The sequence below is a fragment of the Carassius gibelio genome, chromosome A8 (assembly GCF_023724105.1).
Source record: "Carassius gibelio isolate Cgi1373 ecotype wild population from Czech Republic chromosome A8, carGib1.2-hapl.c, whole genome shotgun sequence".
In the NCBI taxonomy this organism is placed as follows: domain Eukaryota; kingdom Metazoa; phylum Chordata; class Actinopteri; order Cypriniformes; family Cyprinidae; genus Carassius; species Carassius gibelio.
Window position 1 is genome coordinate 8,690,135 of NC_068378.1, and position 20,133 is coordinate 8,710,267.

The 20,133-nt window shown below is 37.6% G+C and overlaps 1 protein-coding gene across 2 annotated transcripts; it reads right to left on the minus strand.

Annotated features, from left to right (window-relative positions):
* Nucleotides 1-23: 23 nt before the first annotated feature.
* On the minus strand, nucleotides 24-19,267 carry adamts13 (ADAM metallopeptidase with thrombospondin type 1 motif, 13). 2 transcript variants are annotated; one of them, XM_052603803.1, is made up of 31 exons: nucleotides 19,036-19,265; nucleotides 18,691-18,757; nucleotides 18,245-18,513; nucleotides 17,988-18,150; nucleotides 16,719-16,852; nucleotides 16,477-16,560; nucleotides 16,267-16,391; nucleotides 15,785-15,931; nucleotides 15,548-15,682; nucleotides 14,787-14,937; nucleotides 14,143-14,247; nucleotides 13,764-13,915; nucleotides 13,489-13,552; nucleotides 11,505-11,631; nucleotides 11,279-11,427; nucleotides 11,047-11,167; nucleotides 10,887-10,967; nucleotides 10,051-10,232; nucleotides 9,806-9,956; nucleotides 9,534-9,666; nucleotides 9,025-9,204; nucleotides 8,580-8,775; nucleotides 8,098-8,197; nucleotides 7,883-8,012; nucleotides 7,618-7,806; nucleotides 6,163-6,367; nucleotides 5,755-6,046; nucleotides 4,657-4,803; nucleotides 4,391-4,567; nucleotides 2,009-2,184; nucleotides 24-830 (listed from the first exon to the last, which is right to left on the minus strand). In XM_052603803.1, exons 1-31 carry the CDS (start codon nucleotides 19,129-19,131, stop codon nucleotides 657-659), a joined length of 4,602 nt encoding a protein of 1,533 aa, XP_052459763.1. In that variant the 5' UTR covers nucleotides 19,132-19,265; the 3' UTR covers nucleotides 24-656. The 2 variants fall into 2 exon arrangements, with proteins under 2 accessions (XP_052459763.1, XP_052459764.1); XM_052603804.1 differs by lacking the exons at nucleotides 24-830; nucleotides 2,009-2,184; nucleotides 4,391-4,567 and having other exon boundaries at nucleotides 5,747-6,046; nucleotides 19,036-19,267.
* Nucleotides 19,268-20,133: the final 866 nt, after the last annotated feature.

Sequence of the window (20,133 nt, forward strand, 5' to 3'; positions counted from 1 at the left end):
GGGGATTAAAACATACCCGCAACTCCAGTTTAAATCAGTTTTTATTACTTATAACTGATGGAAAGAAAAAGCGCAGACACTGGAAGAGGATGAACATTTCTAGTGCAGATGGAGTACACTTTGAAAGTCTGTCCATTCGACTGTGCACTTACACAGATGTACATGTAAAAACTAAGAATACCGTATTTTCCGGACTATAAGTTACACCTTTTTTCATAGTTTGGCTGGTCCTGCGACTTATACTCAGGTCCGACTTATAGTCCAAAAAATACGGTACTTATAAAAGTCCCATGCTAGTTTCACAAATGGTAATTAGGACTGTTATGCTCAATTTAGAGCAATATGGACTTTTTCTAAATCACTTAAATATAAAACAAATTATGATTTTTATTTATTTTGTGCTGATAGAGTAGCAGCATGACACATTATTGTCAGTTTACATAGATTAACTCATTCTCATCACAATAAATACACAGGGGCACTTATATATATAACCAGTAAATTGTTTTTAAATGTTATTTAAAACTGATATAATTATATCTTTGATATAGAGTTAATAAATCCTATCATCTGTTTGAATCAGTTAAAGCTAAATTATAACGCGGATGATTTTTAATGCTCCAAGGCTCTTTATGGACCAGAAGCTCTGTTTCAGTCTACACTGGTTGCTCCTCAAAAGGGTTAATGTATGAATACTCGGCCCTGAACATGCCCTTGATTTGCTGGTACTTCCCATGGAATTCAACCTCAGCCCTGCTTCCTGACGAGCTCCACAGGAAGAGCCGAGTCCCTCTGAAGATGGTCGTCTTTAAGGCATCCACATCCCGAATCTGGGTAAGCAAAGAAAACATCAGAGTTGCAGCATAAACACGTTTATGTTAAACCCATGGGGCATCATTTACATCCACATTGTGCTCCAAATTTAGTGCTTGCACAACTACCTATTTTTACTGGATGCAGCTCAATGTCTATCTGATGTAAATGACTCACAAAGCAGTCTGCCATCAGTGTCCTTATAATTTTGTAAACGCGAACCGCCTGAGTTTTTTTTTGAGTTTCAAACCCTTATAGAGTCTACAGACATCTCTTCCTTTATTAGACACATGATTATGCTTATACATTATCGAACAAAGGGTTTGGGTCTTCTATTGCATTTTTCAAAGTCTCAGATTCTCACTAAGGCTGCTGTTGTTTGATTAAAAAAAAGAAAATAAAAAAAAAAGAAAACTGAAATATTATTACATTTTAAACTATCTATATGTTGTGTCTTCAGTGTCACCCGATCCCTCAGAAATCACTCTAAAAAAACGGATGTTGCTTAATATTTTTGTGGAAAATTAGACTTTTTTTAACCCTTTAACTGTCACCCTGTCCCGTATACGGGACGCCTACATTTACTTCACTATATTACAATTAAATCTAATCTAATCTTGACAAAGTATATGTCGTTGGAAAGGTGCAATACTCCCAAATATATATTTTAGTTTTTTGTTAAAAATTATTTATGAAAAGTAATAGATTAATTTATGACAAGAGTGCACCCTCAAAAACTACATTATAACAGGAGTTTATTTTTAATTTATTTATTATATTTAAGCTTTGAGTTTTTCTCTATCACATTTTAGAAATCATCAGAAATTATATATCAACTGAAAACTTAAAATCTCAAAATTCATCCTTTAAAAACCATTTTAAAATCAGACATTGCATTATCATGTAAATGGTACATCAATATCATCTTACAACATGTTTTCATTCATGAATTATACAAATTTAAGTTTGAATTGTGCACTATAAAGTCTATGCTCAAAAATGTGAGTGACAGTGACAGGGTTAAGGATCAGAAAAATCAAAAGAATGAAATTTTATTTTTAAATAAAAATATTTCATAACGTTATAAAAGTATTTGCAAATTTGATCAATTTAATGCATCCTTCCTGGAAAAAAAATATTCCAACTTACAGACCTCAAACTTCTTGATATAAAGGATGGATGAACAGTGACTTACCAGTATATAAGTGGAGTCTGTATCAGTGTTGTTGAGCACAGAAAGCGCTCTGATCTGAATCCTGAAAGCAGGCGGAGCATCGATGAACACACGACAGCTCTGAGTGTAAGAGGTGGCTGCGCTCTTGATGGGATTCTCAATGAGTCCAGACGGAGAGAACAGCTGAACGTCACACTCTTGGAGGAAGATACATGCTGTGTTACATCTTTTCAGATTATTTCACTTTGTCTAACTGCACCCTATAATGAAAATTCGGTGATCATTTAATAATACTTTAATACAAAAAATACAAACCCGATTCCAAAAAGGTTGGGACACTGTACAAATTGTGAATAAAAACAATGCAGTGATGTGGAAGATTCAAATTAAAATTTTTATTCAGAATACAACATACATGACATATCAAATTTTTAAACTGAAAATGTATAATTTTAATGGAAAATAAGTCGATTTTAAATTTCAGTGTATCATCACATCTCAAAAAAGTTGGGACAATTCCATGTTTACCACTGTGTGGCATCCCTTCTTCTTATAATAGTCTGCAAACGTCTGGGGTCTGAGGAGACAAGTTGCTCAAGTTTAGGAATAGGAATATTGTCCCATTCTTGTCTAATACAGGCTTCTAGTTGCTCAACTGTCTAAGGTCTTCTTTGTTGCATCTTCCTCTTTATGATACGCCAAATGTTTTCTATGGGTGAAAGATCTGGACTGCAGGCTGGTCATTTCAGTACCCACCCGGATCCTTCTTCCACGCAGCCATGATGGTGTAATTGATGCAGTATGTGGTCTGGCATTGTCATGTTGGAAAATGCAAGGTCTTCCCTGAAAGAGACGACGTCTGGATGGGAGCAAATGTTGTTCTAGAACTTGGATATACTTTTCAGCATTGATGGTGCCTTTCCAGATGTGTAAGATGCCCATGACACACGCACTCATGCAAGGACACTTGGGGTGTCCTTGTCCTCTTTAGTCCGGAGGACATGGCGTCCCAGTTTTCCAAAAAGATCTTCAAATTTTGATTCATCTAACCACAGAACAGTTTTCCACTTTGTCACAGTCCATTTTAAATGAGCCTTGGCCCAGAGAAAACACCTGTGCTTCTGGATCATGTTTAGATATGGCTTCTTTTTTGACCTATAGAGTTTTAGCTGGCAGCGGTGAATAGCACGGTGGATTGTGTTCACCAACAATGTTTTCTGGAAGTATTCCTGAGCCCATGTTGTGATTTCCATTACAGTATCATTCCTGTATGTGATGCAGTGCCGTCTAAGGGGCCGTTCACATATCGCGTCTTTTGCGTGCACAAGTTCATTATTTCCAATGTAGGCGTGCGGTATGCGCGCTCATAATGGAAGCACCGCAGGTCATGTGACAAGAACTAACCAATCAGCTTCATCCTTTCACGTAACAACATTGAAAGCTCAGCCAAGATGAAGGAACAGCTGACCATAGCTGTATATGGATTGCAATTTTGAAATAAATTTAGTAGCAGAGCTACTGCAAGCGATTTTTAGTGCTGCAAATCCATTTATCCTTTGCTGAAATTTCTGCGTCTTCATGGAGAGAGCACGTTATGGTTGCTTAGCTTTCCGAGCGCTTTGGAAAGAAGGAGAAAGCGGCCCGTCTAGCATTTTCCACATGTTTTTAGGCGCAATATGTGAACGGCCCCTAAGGGCCCGAAGATCACAGGCATCCAGTATGGTTTTCTGGCCTTGACCCTTATGCAAAGAGATTGTTCCAGATTCTCTGAATCTTTGGATGATATTATCCGCTGTAGATGATGATAACTTCAAACTCTTTGCAATTTTTCTCTGAGAAGCTCCTTTCTGATATTGCTCCCCTATTTTTCGCCGCAGCATTGAAGGAATTGGTGATCCTCTGCCCATCTTGACTTCTGAGAGACACTGCCACTCTGAGAGGCTCTTTTTATACCCAATCATGTTGCCAATTGACCTAACAAGTTGCAAATTGGTCCTCCAGCTGTTCCTTATATGTACATTTAACATTTCCTGCCTCTTATTGCTACCTGTCCCAACCTTTTTTGATTGAATGTGTAGCTCTCGTGAAACCCAAAGTGAGCCAATTTTTGGCATGTCATCCAAAATGACTCACTTTCAATATTTGATATGTTATCAATATTCTACTGTGAATATTGTGATTTATAAATTATTCCATTCTTTTTTACTCATAATTTGTACAGTGTCGGGTTTGTAATAGAATATTTATATAACGTTAAAAGTTTATTCAAACTTTTAAACATTACGGGTGAATAAATTATGACAGAATATTCAATAAATTACATTTGATGAATTATGTACATATTTCGTCAAGTACGCATTAAAAAGAATTATGTGTAATGCAGTGTAGTTTTTAATAACACACCTCCATGTTGGCTTTTTTTGTTCTTTATGCTCTGATAAAATAGCAGCACTCCATTGCCAGGGGTCAGGCAGCTCTGACGCACCAGTAGCACATTTGATCGTGATTTCAGTGTTTTACTGGTCATCCTCTCACAGAGACGCATCAGGATGAGTCTGTCATACAGGGCAATGTTCTCCTCTGAAGATTACAGACAAACACACACACAATTCACCACACTAGTTCTGCATCAGATTCCTGTCTGTAAGAAATATAAGCTCTGTACTTACTCTGTCGGCAGCTAAGAGTGCTGGATATGATTTTGATCTGAATAACCTCATCGAGAGGTCGGCCAATAGCAAATATACACCTCGTCTGAGTGATGTTGCGCAGATCGATAATTCCTGAGTCTTGAAGCAGGAGTTGCCCACAGAAACCTGAAACCAGAGTAGATGACTTATTCCTCATAGCTTTTTTTCCATTTATCCCTCCATTCATCCATCTATTCATGTAACAATCCAAAAATTATAAATAATATAAATTATATTAACTATTATAATGTATGAGGAGCCAAACAGGAAGTAATTAAATATAATATGAATTAAATTCTGTATAATATGTAAATGTAAAACATGGATATGTAGTTATAAGTCTGAATTTATAAATCCTAATGTAAATCATGAATATATAGTTATTAACCCTGATAATATATTGAAATTTTTTACATTTTCTGTACATAATCATATTTAGAGTCCTAACTATATATATACACTGACAGACGAAATGTATATATTAAGAGTTTTAACTTGGGTTAGCATAGTTAACTAAGACGACCTAACCTTAAAAAACTAAAATAAATGTGGAACTTGAAATAAAATACCCAAGGAAAAAACTGGTTCTAAATGTATCTATCAAATTGTATCTATACATTCAAAATTATAAATATGAACTTTTTTTTTTTTACATTTCATATAATTATTTTCAGTTTGGCCCTTTATAATAATATATATTTATGTCAATTTAAAAAGTATGGAGCCCCACAACTGTCATGCAAGAAAAAAATTAATAAATTGTGCGCACAATTTACTAAATCGTTCCTTTGATGTACTAAGACGTGCACGATTTAGCAAATCGAGGAATCTAATTAGTAAATCATGCGCACAATTTATAAATCGTGTTAACGAAATAGTAAATCGTGCACACGATTAAGCCTACTTTTTTTTCGTGCATGCAATGCAGGCTTTGTACTATTTTTATGTTGACATTCTTTAACATTTAATACCAATATTCCAGATTTAAGGACACTACAAAACTGTAGAATATGCCTCCTTTAGATACTGAAAAGTTGATCAGTCTTATATGGAGCTAGCAGACACTTGCCACCTAACTGGTCTGTGGTGGGTCTGTTGTTGTGCTCATGGTACTTCTCATCACGTCTGGAGCTGGAGCCGGTGTGGTTCTCCATGTCCCCTCTCCTCTCCGGGGCTCTGACTGCATGTGAGTGCTGCTGGGCTCCGGTGTGGAGGTCTGAGCTGAGGAACAGTCAGGGCTATAACAGGCCTGGATGGTGATGGGTTTTGGCAAGTGGAGGCAAAGAAAGGGACTGACAGGATGAGGACTGGATGGGCCGATGCAGGACACGGTCCGAGACTGGATCCCATCACCACATGACACTGAGCACTACATTAGAGAACAGAGACACAGTGATGAATGTAATATCCAAACTGGGACTCGAGGTTGTCTGATAACAGCTGTGTTGTTAGCATGTGTAGTCTGGATCATGGATGTGTTGATACCTCACTCCATTCATGCACGTCCCAGTGGAAAAAACAGACTTGTGTGAAGCATGGTGCAGTGACGGGAGGCTTGTTTCCTGGGTCACACCGCTCCTCCTCCACGACCCTCTCTACACCTCCTTCAGATTGAACACAGCGCACACTCCTCACAGCTACACCCATCCCGCAAGACACCGAACAGATAGACTGCTCTCCCACCCGCCACCTACAAAATCATTACTCAGTTAAGACACCCTAACTCTAATAACATAACATAACATCACATCACATCACATGACATGACATAATATAAATTCATAAAATATAATTAATATGAATGAATTGGTGTTGATTCAAGACAATTGCTATTAATTGCTACTGGACAGTAAGTAGTATTATTGTTACCTTAAACTAAAACAATAAAAAAAAAACATTTTCATTACTTGAAATAAAATAAACTTTAGGCTTATTTTATTTAAGCTAGTTTCTACTTACATTTCTCATTTTCATTTAGTTTTAACATTAAAACTAAATAAAGAAAAACTGAAACCGAAACAAAATTATAAAAAATGCACTTTTTTTTTTTTTTTTATAAACATTATAAAGACACAACAAAATTACTTAAAAACGGTTAACTTCAATAAAAAAAGGAAAAATAAAATGTAAAAATATTAACAAAAAACAATAGTATATCAATTATACTAAAATAGCACTGGACCCAACATAGAAGCAAATGTTTACTATATAAAATTGACATGAACAAAATGGGACATTGAACAATTTCCTAAACACTGAATTATACTAAATGTTATAACAAATTGCATAGCCAAGTGGTTCTCAACAACCCTTTCATGGGACCTTAAGACAACTTAAATATATTTAAAATAAGCTAAAACAGATGAAAAAAAATCAAGCTATAAACTGGCATTATATTTCTTATTTTAATTTGCGAACCTTATTTAAACCTGGAAAAGTAATTGAATTAAAAAACTACATTTCTATAGTGGATATAATTTCTATGTGGAGAACTAAATTCCAAAAAGGATATTTTGAGATTACTGTATGCACGATTATAGTTGTGTATATTATAGTTAGTTGCACTTTATTATTTGCATTTAGCCCTTATTCTTCACCTCCTGTCTGTGAATCTATCAGGGGTGCTTTTCCCAAAATCAGCTACTGTCGCAAGTCCCGCTGTTACCGATAGAGTTCAGTGGAACTAACGACAATAGTCAGCTAATGATGCTTTTGGGAAACGAACCCCAGAACAGGCCATTTTTGCTCTTTTTCAGCTTTATTAAAACATGCAAAAAACCATTACAAATTCTTCCAAGTGTAACAGTGAGTGATTGGATTATATTTTCAGCTTTCCAAGCAGCCTAGTTAAATGTGTGCAACATTATGACTTATTCTGAGCTAAGAGCAAAATGAAGGATAGAAGGCTGAAATGTGTTCAGAAATGTTTGACAGCATTACCTGGCAGGACAGGCTTCAGTATTACACTCCAACACCTCTGAAGGTCTGGCTATAGACTGACAAGCAGATTCCCCCACCACCATATCCGTGTTTCCGTCTTCTCCCTCCATCCCCTGGGAACAGTACAGGACTCTCTTCGCTACACCTCCTCCACAAGACACGCTGCACGGGCCCTGTATGTAGCGCCACCTGATGAGGAAGACACCATGCTCATCACGTGTAAATGTATAGAAGTATGACTAGAAACCGAAAGTAGAGTGCTTACGTAGCAGGACATGTTGATAGGCTACAGGGCTGGGCGTACATCTGTGGTTTACTGGTACGATCACAAAGGAACTCTGGGACTTCTAGACTCGATTGGTGATCCACACAGGAGAACCAAACCTGCTGTGATCCTGCGTAAACGTGAGAAATTATGCACACAGAGTCACAAATGAGAGTTGGCCATAATTTCAGCATGTGCATTCGGCTCTCACTTACCATTCCCACAGGTCTTTGAGCACTGGCCGATCACGGGACTCCAAACATAAACTGGAACCGTTCTGGAGCGGGGCATTACGTGGGTGTCTGTACGGATCAGCTGCGTATTGAGAAGACATTTTTGAACAGACCACAAATAGACCATATGTGTCAGAGGAACAAGTTTCTCTCTGAACTCTCTGTTGCATCACCATTAAAGAGTAATTAGTGGTTCATTCATACCACTGCATCTTAGTGAATGCAACACTTGATGCTTTGGTTTCTTGTGAAATACCTTTTGTTTGCAAAGAATATTATACCTACTTACAAGCCTTTTTTAAACCTAAATGACTTTATATTGACTTATTAAATTATGATATTGACGATATTAACTGTTGAGATTGTGCTGACATTCAGTACAGCAGCACTCTTATTTGTGTGATATTACTTAATTATTTTCTGATGTCAATAATATATGCTGAATTCATTTTGTAATGCAGTACCTCTCTTTGGGAATCCCAGCCGACAGGACAAACGTCCACCACACAGGGAACGTGTTCTGTGGGTTTGGGTTCAGAGCACAGGTTTTGGTCAACCTCGGAGTCAGATCCATGATGGGAGCGGACACACGACACCGTTCTCTGAGCCTCGCCGGGTCCACAAACAGCCGAACACTCGGCAGGCTCCGACACCTGCCATCTACAACACTCACACACAAGTGCGCATGAATATACACACACACGACTGCAAGACTGAACAGCAATCATTTGAATTAAATTAAATCTACAGTGACCTGATGCCACTGCTATTTTGAGGCTGTTAACACATTAACACATTTTCTGGATTAATCTGTGCATTAAAAAATGTACTCTTTGCAATCCTGTTCTTTGGACATTTCAGCTTTGGAATTGCTAATTCATTTAATTCTCTCACACTTTTGCACATTACCTGGCAGGACAGATTTGGGGGTTGCAGGTCTCAGTGGTTTGGGGTTTCGAGTCAAGCGTACAGTCTGAGTCAGGCAGCTCCACTTTGACCGTACCCTGCTTCTGAACACATGTGACAGAGCGCACTCGCTCTCCCACGCCACAGGGGGCGCTGCAGGGCCCAAACTCACCGACATCCCAGCTACAACCCATGCACAAAATAAACAAAGAGCCTATCAAAATCACACCTTCAGTCCTTGCACGTGTCATCATGATATCATTTATAATGAAATGTTGACTGTTGGCAATAACGCAGCAATTGTAAGTAGTCTTCTGAAACATAAAAGCGTCTCATTGACTTGGCCAGATGAAGTCAGCATCAAATGGGTCAGGTTGGACAGAGTGGTTTCCTATTTGGCTGAACTCACGAAAAAACTATTAATCCAATTCTTTGCCAGTTTGTGAATTTTTCTGGTATGTTTGAAAGGCTCCTCTGAGGCAAAGCTATGAATCTGAGAAATTGAAAGGCACCTGGGTGGGCAGTCGGGCTGGAAACAGGGCAGCAGCTGATCTGGTGATTGAGGGGGTGGACTCCTACAGAGCTCGTCTTCCAGACGCTTGTGTGTGAGCACATCCACACAGTGCTGACTGATTCTCTGAATGCCTACAACAAAGAGAGAGAGAGGAACCAGAGAGCATCCAAATTCATGTGCAAGACAATATTAAGCAATTGGATTGTATTCTAATTTATTACAAAACTTGTAACATGTTTTATATGCAGAATGTGATTGCTGGTGTGTTACCTGTGCCGCAGGTCACTGAGCAGGCAGATATGACAGAGGACCATCTGCCTTCAGCAGCTCTCTCCACTGAAACAGCTTCAGAAGAGTAGTACTGGTATGAGATGTTTGGGGTGGTAAGGTCTCCATACTCTTGGCCGTATTTCCGAAACACCTACAGAATTAGCAGTTTTTGTTACAAACAATGATTTTTGAACAATAACATATAAAGTCACAAATAACAACGATCCAGTAAAGGTGCAGCACACCTGTATGTGGATTTTGTCTGTGATTGGTCCAGAGATCGTGATCTCCTCATTTTGAGGCAGGTGGTCTGGTGTGAGGAGCAGGTTATAGATTATGGGGCTCTTCTCCAGAGGTGTGGGGTATGTGATGCTCAGGCCTGGGCTTCCATCTCCAGACACCACGTATTTATCATTTAACAGCACCGCTGCAGGAGAAAAGAGGCACAATTCTTTCATATCATTTTTGAACTGTATCGATTATTTCTTTGGACATACTGTCCTCAGACAAAGAAAAAAAATTACGCAAAAAAAAAGGAACGCAATCCTTCCAGATTTATGCATTTAAATTGGCCATATTTTTTATAAATGAAAGAAAAAAAAAGAGTGGGTACATGGTTTACACCCCTAAACGTATATTCAAAAGATTGGACCCAGTAAGATTTCTGATAGAAATGAATTTTTTTTCTAACAAGGATGCATTAAATTGATCAGAAGTAATAGTAAATACCTCTATAAAATGAGAACAGATTACTATTTCAAATAAATTATGTTCTTCTGAACTTTCTATTCATTCGAGGCTCATAAAAAATTCAAAGTTTATCAAATAAATGCAGCCTTGGTGAGTAGAAGTGATTATACCAAATTTTTTCTAACTATCAATAGGCTAATGGTTGTAACAATCGTTTAACAATAATTTTTACTCTAAACTTTGTAACACTGATTTAAATCTCTAAGATACACAACCAAAACCCTCTTTTTCCATCATACAACACTATTTCAAAACTAAACTGTGCAAAAAACGGAATTTTTTCTAAATCTAAGACTGACAACTGCATTCTGCTGAACGTAGCCAAACTCACCAAGATGTGTAAAAACTGGCTTTGTGTTAATCACATGAACCCGAGAGGCGTTCAGAGGAAGCCTGAGGAATGTGACATACTCTTGAAAAGACAACAGACAGAAAGAGGTTATTGTTCATATATTTGAGAGCAAATGAATGGTCAAATGACCTCGACTTACCTCCGGCTTCTCCGCCTGAATATGTGTTTGAGATGAGCTGACAGGAGGAGCCATTGCCCCCACACACCCCACACACATCTTCCACCTTCCCAGAATGCATTACTCCATCACAGCCAAACAGCTGTCCCAGAAAGTAAACAGTATTTGCTTAATTTACTTTACTGGTTAATGGTGAATAACAGAAAAAAAAGCTAAGAAGAAAACTTATTTAGCATTTTGTGTGTGGCTTTACCTGACACTTTCCACCCAGACAGGCCGAAATGGAACCACGTGATACAGGATGAGCAGCTTCACACCGCGTCCCATCGATGAACTGAGACCCACGACTCACCATGAAGTCCTGCTCACGAGAGCGACACATCAGTTTACACTGAGCATCACCTGGACGGGAGAGAGAGACGTGAGAACAGAGAAAGCTACAGGAGACCAGTTGAACAGGAAGATGTTTCTGGGCGCACCTGAGCTGTGGCCGACAGCAGGGATCCAGGTGTAGACTGAGCTGGAGCCTGGAGACACTGACAGAGGCTGCTGGTCTGTGGCTGAGCACTGCTGAGACATGAACTCCAGCTGAGTCGACTCACAGGGCTGGAACAAGCATCAACAAGACACGCATGTCACTGTAAACCATCAATTATTTCACAGGAAGCAATGTTAGTATATATATATATATATATATATATATATATATATATATATATATATATATATATATATATATATATATATATATATACTGCCGGCATACATTTATCACAACAGCCTCGTGGCAATATATACAGACCAGATTCCAAAAAAGTTGGGACACTAAAATTGTGAATAAAAACAGAATGCAGTGATGTGGAAATTTAAAATATCAATATTTTATTCAGAATACAACATAGATGACATATCAAATGTTTAAACTGAGAAAATGTATCATTTTACGGGAAAAATAAGATGTTTTTTAATTTCATGGCATCAATACTCAAAAATCTCAAAAAAGTTGGGACAAGGCCATGTTTTCAGCTGTGTGGCATCCCCTTTTCTTTTTATAACAGTCTGCAAATGTCTGGGGACTGAGGAGACAAGCTGCTCAAGTTCAGGAATAGGAATGTTGTCCCATTGTCTAATACAGGCCTAGTTGTTCAACTGTCTTAGGTCTTTGTCACATCTTACTCTTTATGATGCTCCAAATGTTTTCTATGAGTGAAATATCTGGACTGCAGGCTGGCCATTTCAGTACCCGGATCCTTCTTCTTCGCAGCCATGATGTTGTAATTGATGCAGTATGTAGTCTGGTATTATCATGTTGGAAAATGCAAGGTCTTCCCTGAAAGAGACGACGTCTGGATGGGAGCATATGTTGTTCTAGAACTTGGACATACCTTTCAGCATTGATGGTGCCTTTCCAGATGTGTAAGCTGCTCACGCCACACACACTCATGCAACCCCATACCATCAGAGATGCAGGCTTCTGAACTGAGCGCTGATAACAACTTGGGTTGTCCTTGTCCTCTTTAGTCCGGATGACATGGTGTGTCCCAGTTTTCCAAAAAGAACTTCAATTTTTGAGTTGACTGACCACAGAACAGTTTTCCACTTTGTCCTTGGTCCATTTTAAATGAGCCTTGGCCCAGAGAAAACACCTGCGCTTCTGGATCATGTTTAGATATGGCTTATTTTATGACCTTCAGAGTTTTAGCTGGCAATGGCGAAAAGCACGGTGGATTGTGTTCACCGACAATGTTTTCTGGAAGTATTCCTGAGCCCATGTTGTGATCTCCATTACAGTATCATTCCTGTATGTGATGCAGTGCCGTCTAAGGGCCAGAAGATCACTGGCATCCAGTATGGTTTTCTGGCCTTGACCCTTACGCACAGAGATTGTTCCAGATTCTCTGAATCTTTGGATGATATTATCCGCTGTAGATGATGATAACCTCAAACTCTCTGCAATTTTTCTCTGAGAAGCTCCTTTCTGATATTGCTCCACTATTTTTCGCCGCAGCATTGAAGGAATTGGTGATCCTCTGCCCATCTTGACTTCTGGGAGACACTGCCACTCTGAGAGGCTCTTTTTATACCCAATCATGTTGCCAATTGACCTAATAAGTTGCAAATTGGTCCTCCAGCTGTTCCTTATATGTACATTTAACTTTTCCTGCCTCTTATTGCTACCTGTCCCAACCCTTTTGGAATGTGTAGCTCTCGTGAAATCCAAAATGAGCCAATATTTGGCATGAAATTAAAAAATGTCTCACTTTCAACATTTGATATTTTATTTATATTCTATTGTGAATAAAATATACGTTTATGAGATTTGTAAATTATTCCATTACTTTTTTACTCACAATTTGTACAGTGTTCCAACATTTTTGGAATCGGGTTTGTAGATGGTGCAACCTTTGATTTGACTAACATGACCTACAGAGGCCCAGGGTAAACATGCCCGGCGCCTATTACCTGCTGATTACAAAGTTCAGCTTCTGTGTCCTGTCCTTTACACAAGGTACCACCAAAGGCTGGCCTGAAACAGAAACAACACCATGTACAATCACTAGTTTCTTAGCAGATACTGATGCTGGATACTGCATACTTCTACATATCAAATTTATAGTACAAACACAAAAGTACAAACACCAGATTTTAGTCTTTGTATTGCCTTGGTACACTGAGAAGTGTTATGTTTCTATGTGCTCTTATTTCAAACAGCAGTTGTCATATTGCCACTCTCGCACCTGGGGTTGTTGCACTGTCTCCTGCGGTAAGTGACGCCTCCTCCACATGTTCTTGAGCAGACAGAAAATTCAGACCATGAAGACCATGAGCCGTGAACCATCATGGAGGAACCCAAAGTAGAAGGAGACACACACTGGCCCTTTGAACACCACTGCATCGAACAACATCCAAAGAGAATGATTAAAACAACACTAAAAGAGAATGGAATTAAATCGACATGTAATAAATTTTAAAACATTATGGTGAATTTCATTTTTAGAATCTCAAATATATTCCATAAACTATAAAAAAAAAATCAGAAATATATGTCGATGCATACAAGTATTCTTTTTCTTAAGGATTCAGTGTCAATAAATGTTGGTTATAGCAGTCTGTCACCTGACTGGGCCCACACTCCGTCCCGTCCAAAAGTGGAACAAGGAGACGTTTACATAAGCTACGGTCACGAGGGTTGATATGGCAGGACAAAACACGACAGGTTGCCTTGATGACAACAGAGAGAAAGTCTGAGTCAGATCTTTATTAGCTAAATCAAAATTACAATCAAAATGTGATACGATTAACCTTGATAGACCTACAAAAATTAAATTAAATAAAAAGCCTTTTGTGGCTTTTTGGTCATGTGTTCTATAAATATGCTATTTGCATAAACTTCTCCTAAGAGATGACTGAATTAATATTAACTACATACTCTACCACTGAAATGTTTGGGGTTGACTGAAGTCTCTTATGCTGCATTTATTTGGTGAAAATTACAATAAAAACATTAATATTGTGAAATAGAATTGTTTTTTGTAATTGTTCAATTTTAAAATGCAGTTTATTCCTGCAATGTTAAATTCCATTTGCCTCTGACTAGCAAGTGGCAAATCATGTTCCTGGGTTTGATTTAACCAAAGCTTTTAATGGTTTTAAAAAAATTTTCACTGAAACTTTCTATATCAATAAGAAAGATGTCAACATAAAACAGAGTACTATGCTGGTCAAGTGATTCCAGGTCTTTAAAGCACTAGCTTCCTCACCATATCACCATTAGTGAAAGAGCAAGCAGTAGCCGAGCTGCCAAACGCTATACGACACTGATCATCCACTCCATAGAAGAGACCAGGCCTCCAGTCCTGCACTGATCCACCCAGCACCGGCACGTCCTTCACACACTCCGCCTTCCCAGAACTACACAGACACATCATCATGATGAACAATACTGCACATCTTCAGTCAGTGAGAGGTATGAATGTTATTGAAGTCTCTTATGTGCTCACCAAGGCTGCATTTATTTTTTTTAAATACAGTAAACACTAATATTTTTGTGATTAATTTTTTTTTCTTTTAGAATTTAATTGATTCCGGAGACCAAAGTAGTTGTTATGCTTCATATTTTTGTTTTGCTTTTCAGGATTTATTTGCGATTTCTTGTAACAATGCAACTGCAAGTCACTTTTAATGCATCCTTGTTGTTTTTATTTCTCTTATTGACCACATACGTTTGTTTAAGTCAAATGGATTGATATAAAATACAATAAATAAAAATGGTGCAAATAAATAACTAAAATGAACCCAAAAAGAATTGGTGCTTTTGACATTTTATTGAAGAATAGAAATTGGGGTTTAAGGGTTGTGGTATTGCTAATATATATATATATAGTTATACAATTGCATTATTATAATTTTTTTATTATTATTTTAAATTCACAATAGCAGCGTTTTTATTAGTGGTGTCAGACCTTTGGCGGCTGATGTATATGTGTATATGTATATGTGATGTACAGTAAGTGACTGACACCTGAAGAAGTTGTGGAGCTGAGCTCTGCTGCACTGGGACCATGTGAGATCAACACTGTTATATCCTCCATCAGATGCCATCATAAACCCACTGGAGCTGCATGTGTTGTCTATTCCATCATGATTTATGCCAAAACTGGGAAAAACAATAAAGGCAAGAACAATTACAGTAAAGTGTTCAGTTTCACCTCACGTTTCATCATGGTAATGTGAAGTCCTATAATGTTGTCAAGCTCACCTGTGACCAATCTCATGAGCGATGGTGATGCCCAGATCAAAGCCTGAATCCTCTGTAATCACACAGTTCCACTGAGAGGAGCAGACTCCGCCCAGCTGGGTCACACCTCTCACAAGCTTATTCCCATTGGGTAACACCAGATCAAACCTTAATGTGGTCCAAGAGAGGCAATTATTCAGAAACACTTGATAGTAATATTCTGGTACTTCAAACATTTTAGCAAGATATCTAACAGCTTGCTCCAAAAATTATTTGCACTATAATATAATATAATATAATATAATACAATGCACATATGTTTAAATATAATACATTTTTATTTTATATATAAAAATGTCTTAATCTTTAAGAGTTTTAGGCATTATTTACACACAGAGGGTTCCATAAATTAACAAATAGCATACAAAGTCAGTTTGACAGTTACACAAGAAAGAGGAATGACTGTCTTTAAATTAAGTGCTCTCTATGGTTTTAGTCCACACCTGGTGATGTATAAGAGTAGATCGGCATGTAAAGGGTCAGTGTCAGCAGAAGGGTTGACCTTCTGACCCCACTCGCACACACTTTTTAGTGAAGAGGTGATGTTTTCGGAGATCTGGATGTCTGGCTGTGGATTAAAACAAGCTTTATTGTTCTTGTGGATTAATATAATGGCTGTTGTGTACATCATTAGGTCAAACAGCCATTATTACCTCGGGCTCTGTGAGAATGACCATACGGACGAGATGAACTCTTATATTGGCACCGAGAGTAACATCTCTAAGAAGCTCAGAGGCCTGCAAGAGCAGAAAAGATATTTGAACAACACGACGTATCTTGGGTAGGAGCTAATCCTATTCCATTTATTGTTCATGTCAAATGTATTTTACTTGAGTATGCATTTAAATCCAATGTCTAGTCTGTAACTGAAAAAGTAGATTAAACACACACATACGATGTTGAGATTGGTTAGGATGTATCTCTCAGTGTCTTGTCTATGAACATCATAGACATCTGGACCCACCACCACTGCTAGCTCCAGATGTGTGACCTCTGACCCCAGAGGTGTTCTCCGTAACCTGAACTGACCTAAGGCAGACGCAGATCACACAGGTGACACTTAATATAATTATCGTTAGTTTTGTAGTTATAGTTTTTGGTGTGAATAGGAATGTATTACTTTTAAAAAAAGTATTACATTTTAGAAAGCTCTAAGTTTGATCAAAGCAGCACTTTGTGTAGTCTATTTATTGAACTCGATACTGAACTGATTCGGTTGCAGTTATTCTGATGTTAAGACGAACAGCTTTATTGCAAGAATACTATTTCTTCTGTTTTAAAAGTTCAATAAATAAAAAGTTATTTTGAGTATCGTTGCTTATGTTGTCTGTTTTAGCTCCGCTATAGCACTGCAGAAATGTTGCGTGTTTCTCAACAACAGGTTAGGTCCTGAAAGAATCAGTGTGTTTTTTTTTTCAGATTGCTTAAGTGAATTATTCAATGACTTCCTCAGAAAGACTTGTTTTGTCCCTTAGATTTGTTAAGTGAATGATGCAGATACTCACTCTGTGTACATATGCATGCTTCCCTTTTACTAGACAGAAACCAGTACGAGAAATAAATAGAATGTCTGAATTCATAGTATTCATAAAACAGAAGACGAAATGTAAACGGATGACTTACTACTACTGCCGAGATTATGAATTGCGCATCCAACACTTTAAGTTATGTGACGATGAAAAGTTGATACCATGGTGTATGTGCGGTAATATGTCCAAATTTAATTCACGCTACACACATTTGTAACATGCAGGCATAATTCATGAAAAGTTAATATGTATTCAAATGTGATTCCTTAATCATGTAGAATATGATGCAGCTTTGTTTTGTTTCTGAATGAATCAATGTTTTGAACGAATCATTTGACTGAATGAATCACTTATCAGTCAAATGTCGCCATCTACTGGCAGAACAATCTAAAATGCAGAAAGTGCTCTTATTTTCCACCTGATCATTTCTAACTTAACACTGCATTTGGTGCTCCTACTGTGAATGAGGAAACATCCATTAATGATTCTGTTACTTTTAACCGTGATGCTGGAGCAATCTGTTTTGTGTAAAGCACTATATAAATATATGGATGTTTTGCTGTGGACTTCAGGCAAGTTATAGGCTTATGGTCAGTAATACTGTGTGATATTTAACACGTACAATGTTCACTCACTCTTAGGCTGTATAAGACGTGTCCTCACTGGTAATGTGTGGGTTAATAGCAGGTGAGGTACACCAGAAGGGAAATCCATAGTAAGCTCCTTCAGATGGTCTATGTGTTTTTGAAGCACCGGCCGAATATTCAGCCTCCTCTCCCCTGACTGAATCAGACCTTGCTTTGAGGACAAATACAGAGTATGATTAGACATCTGTCTCCATGTAATACTGTATATGGACAAACACAAAGCACAGTAAAAAGCATCTTCTTACTAATTTGCCTTGGCAGATGGGGAGAAGAGTCCTCGTATGCGCTGGTCTCAGTAACTTCAGCTGCTCGCAGCACATATCCTCCCTTTTCTTCACCACGCTGGCGGTTGAGTTGATCACCGTCTCCAGACTCATGGGACAGGACATGGGTTGTTCATCTCTGTGTTGACCCAGCTCATAACTCTCACCATCGCTGTGAAACAAGCACCTCCATAGCCCTCGGAAAGACTCATTCCTTGAGCAATTCACCCACACCAGCTCAAAGTGAGGCACTGAAGAGAACAAACTACTAAAGTCAGGGTGTTTACGTGTTTAGTTTAGACAAATTCACTTTTTCCAGGTCTCTTAAAACCTCTAATTTGTATTTATGAACCTATGGCCTATATCTGTGAACCTTTTGACTCCTCGTTCGTGACTAGTATTTCTCAATATCTGGGAATCAGACTCACCTGATTTAACGGAAATAGTATCAAAATAATAAAATAAATCTTGAGGTCTCAGTGACTCTAAAAAATCCTGGGTAGAAGAAACAAATACTTAGTTTAAAATGAGATTTGATTCATTAATACAGAAGTTATATTGCACATAAATACTGTAAATGTTCCATCACAAAAGACAAAGTTCAATAGATTTAATAAAAATTACAATATTTACACACTTCTGTTCATCTCAATTTATAGTAATTATTTTTGGGAACCATCTTTGTAGATTTAGAATTTAAAAGTTTCTAAAATCTGTAAACATTCTAAAATATGTCATAAATGTGCCTTTTTTCCAAGCTTAAACACACTTACCTTCTGCAAAGTGCATTGTGAAATCAGTAGAGCTGTTGTTTTTAACAGGCATGGACCCAGAAAGAGCCAGATCAGACTTCTCATGTTTGACCACATCTTGAAGCACAGGATTAATCAAACGAGGCTGAACATGCCAAGAGAGCAATCAGCCTGCCTTACCACTGCAATTTCGACTTTTTTGAAAGTATCCTGTGATTAGACCGATGTCTCACACTCTGTCTGTTTAGAAAGATCAACATAAAAGGTTATTGATCAGCAGGCATGGGGAGGCCCCACTGAAACCCTGAGTTGATGAATGACAGACAGTGTTGACACACCGTGATCTGTGTAGAAGGTAACAGGCTGTGCTGTGGTTGGCTCTCCGTTGATGTCTTTTATTGATTTCTGACATTGCTGGAAAACTGGAAAAGAATTCTTATGTAATTCCAAATCAGAATACAGGAGCACGGTGTTAAAATAAGTGGGACACAACATTAAAGAAAGACTACAGGAATAACCAACAGTCAATTTATGAGATTACTCAATTTAGTTATATCTATAAGCTCTGTTTAGACTTTCTGAGACCATGATTTTTAATTTGTGTCAACCACATCATTTTAATCATTAAAAAGAATTGTTTTTGGCATAATTAATATTGAATTAAATAAATGTTTCTGGTCCGGTACAGACATTTAACTAGTAATTTTCCTCAAATTTGCAAATGATTTATTAATGATATTTGGTGGGTCAAGAAGAAGTATGAGACCATATTTAAAATCTGGGATTATGGGAAATCTGACTAATTTCTGGTAATCGGTTCTTTCAGTTCAGTGAACTGGTTAAAAATGATTCAGTGATTCTATTACATCACCATGAGTCACAACGCTAATAAAGCCATATATATATATATATATATATATATATATATATATATATATATATATATATATATATATATATATATATATATATATATATATGTATGCACATACTGATGTTTACACTGGTTTTCTTTCAAGACATTTTTTTAAGATAATCTGCAATATGTCTATAGGACATTTCCTATCATACTCTATGTCAAATAGACATTTATAAAATGTATTTAAATTGCAAAGGCTT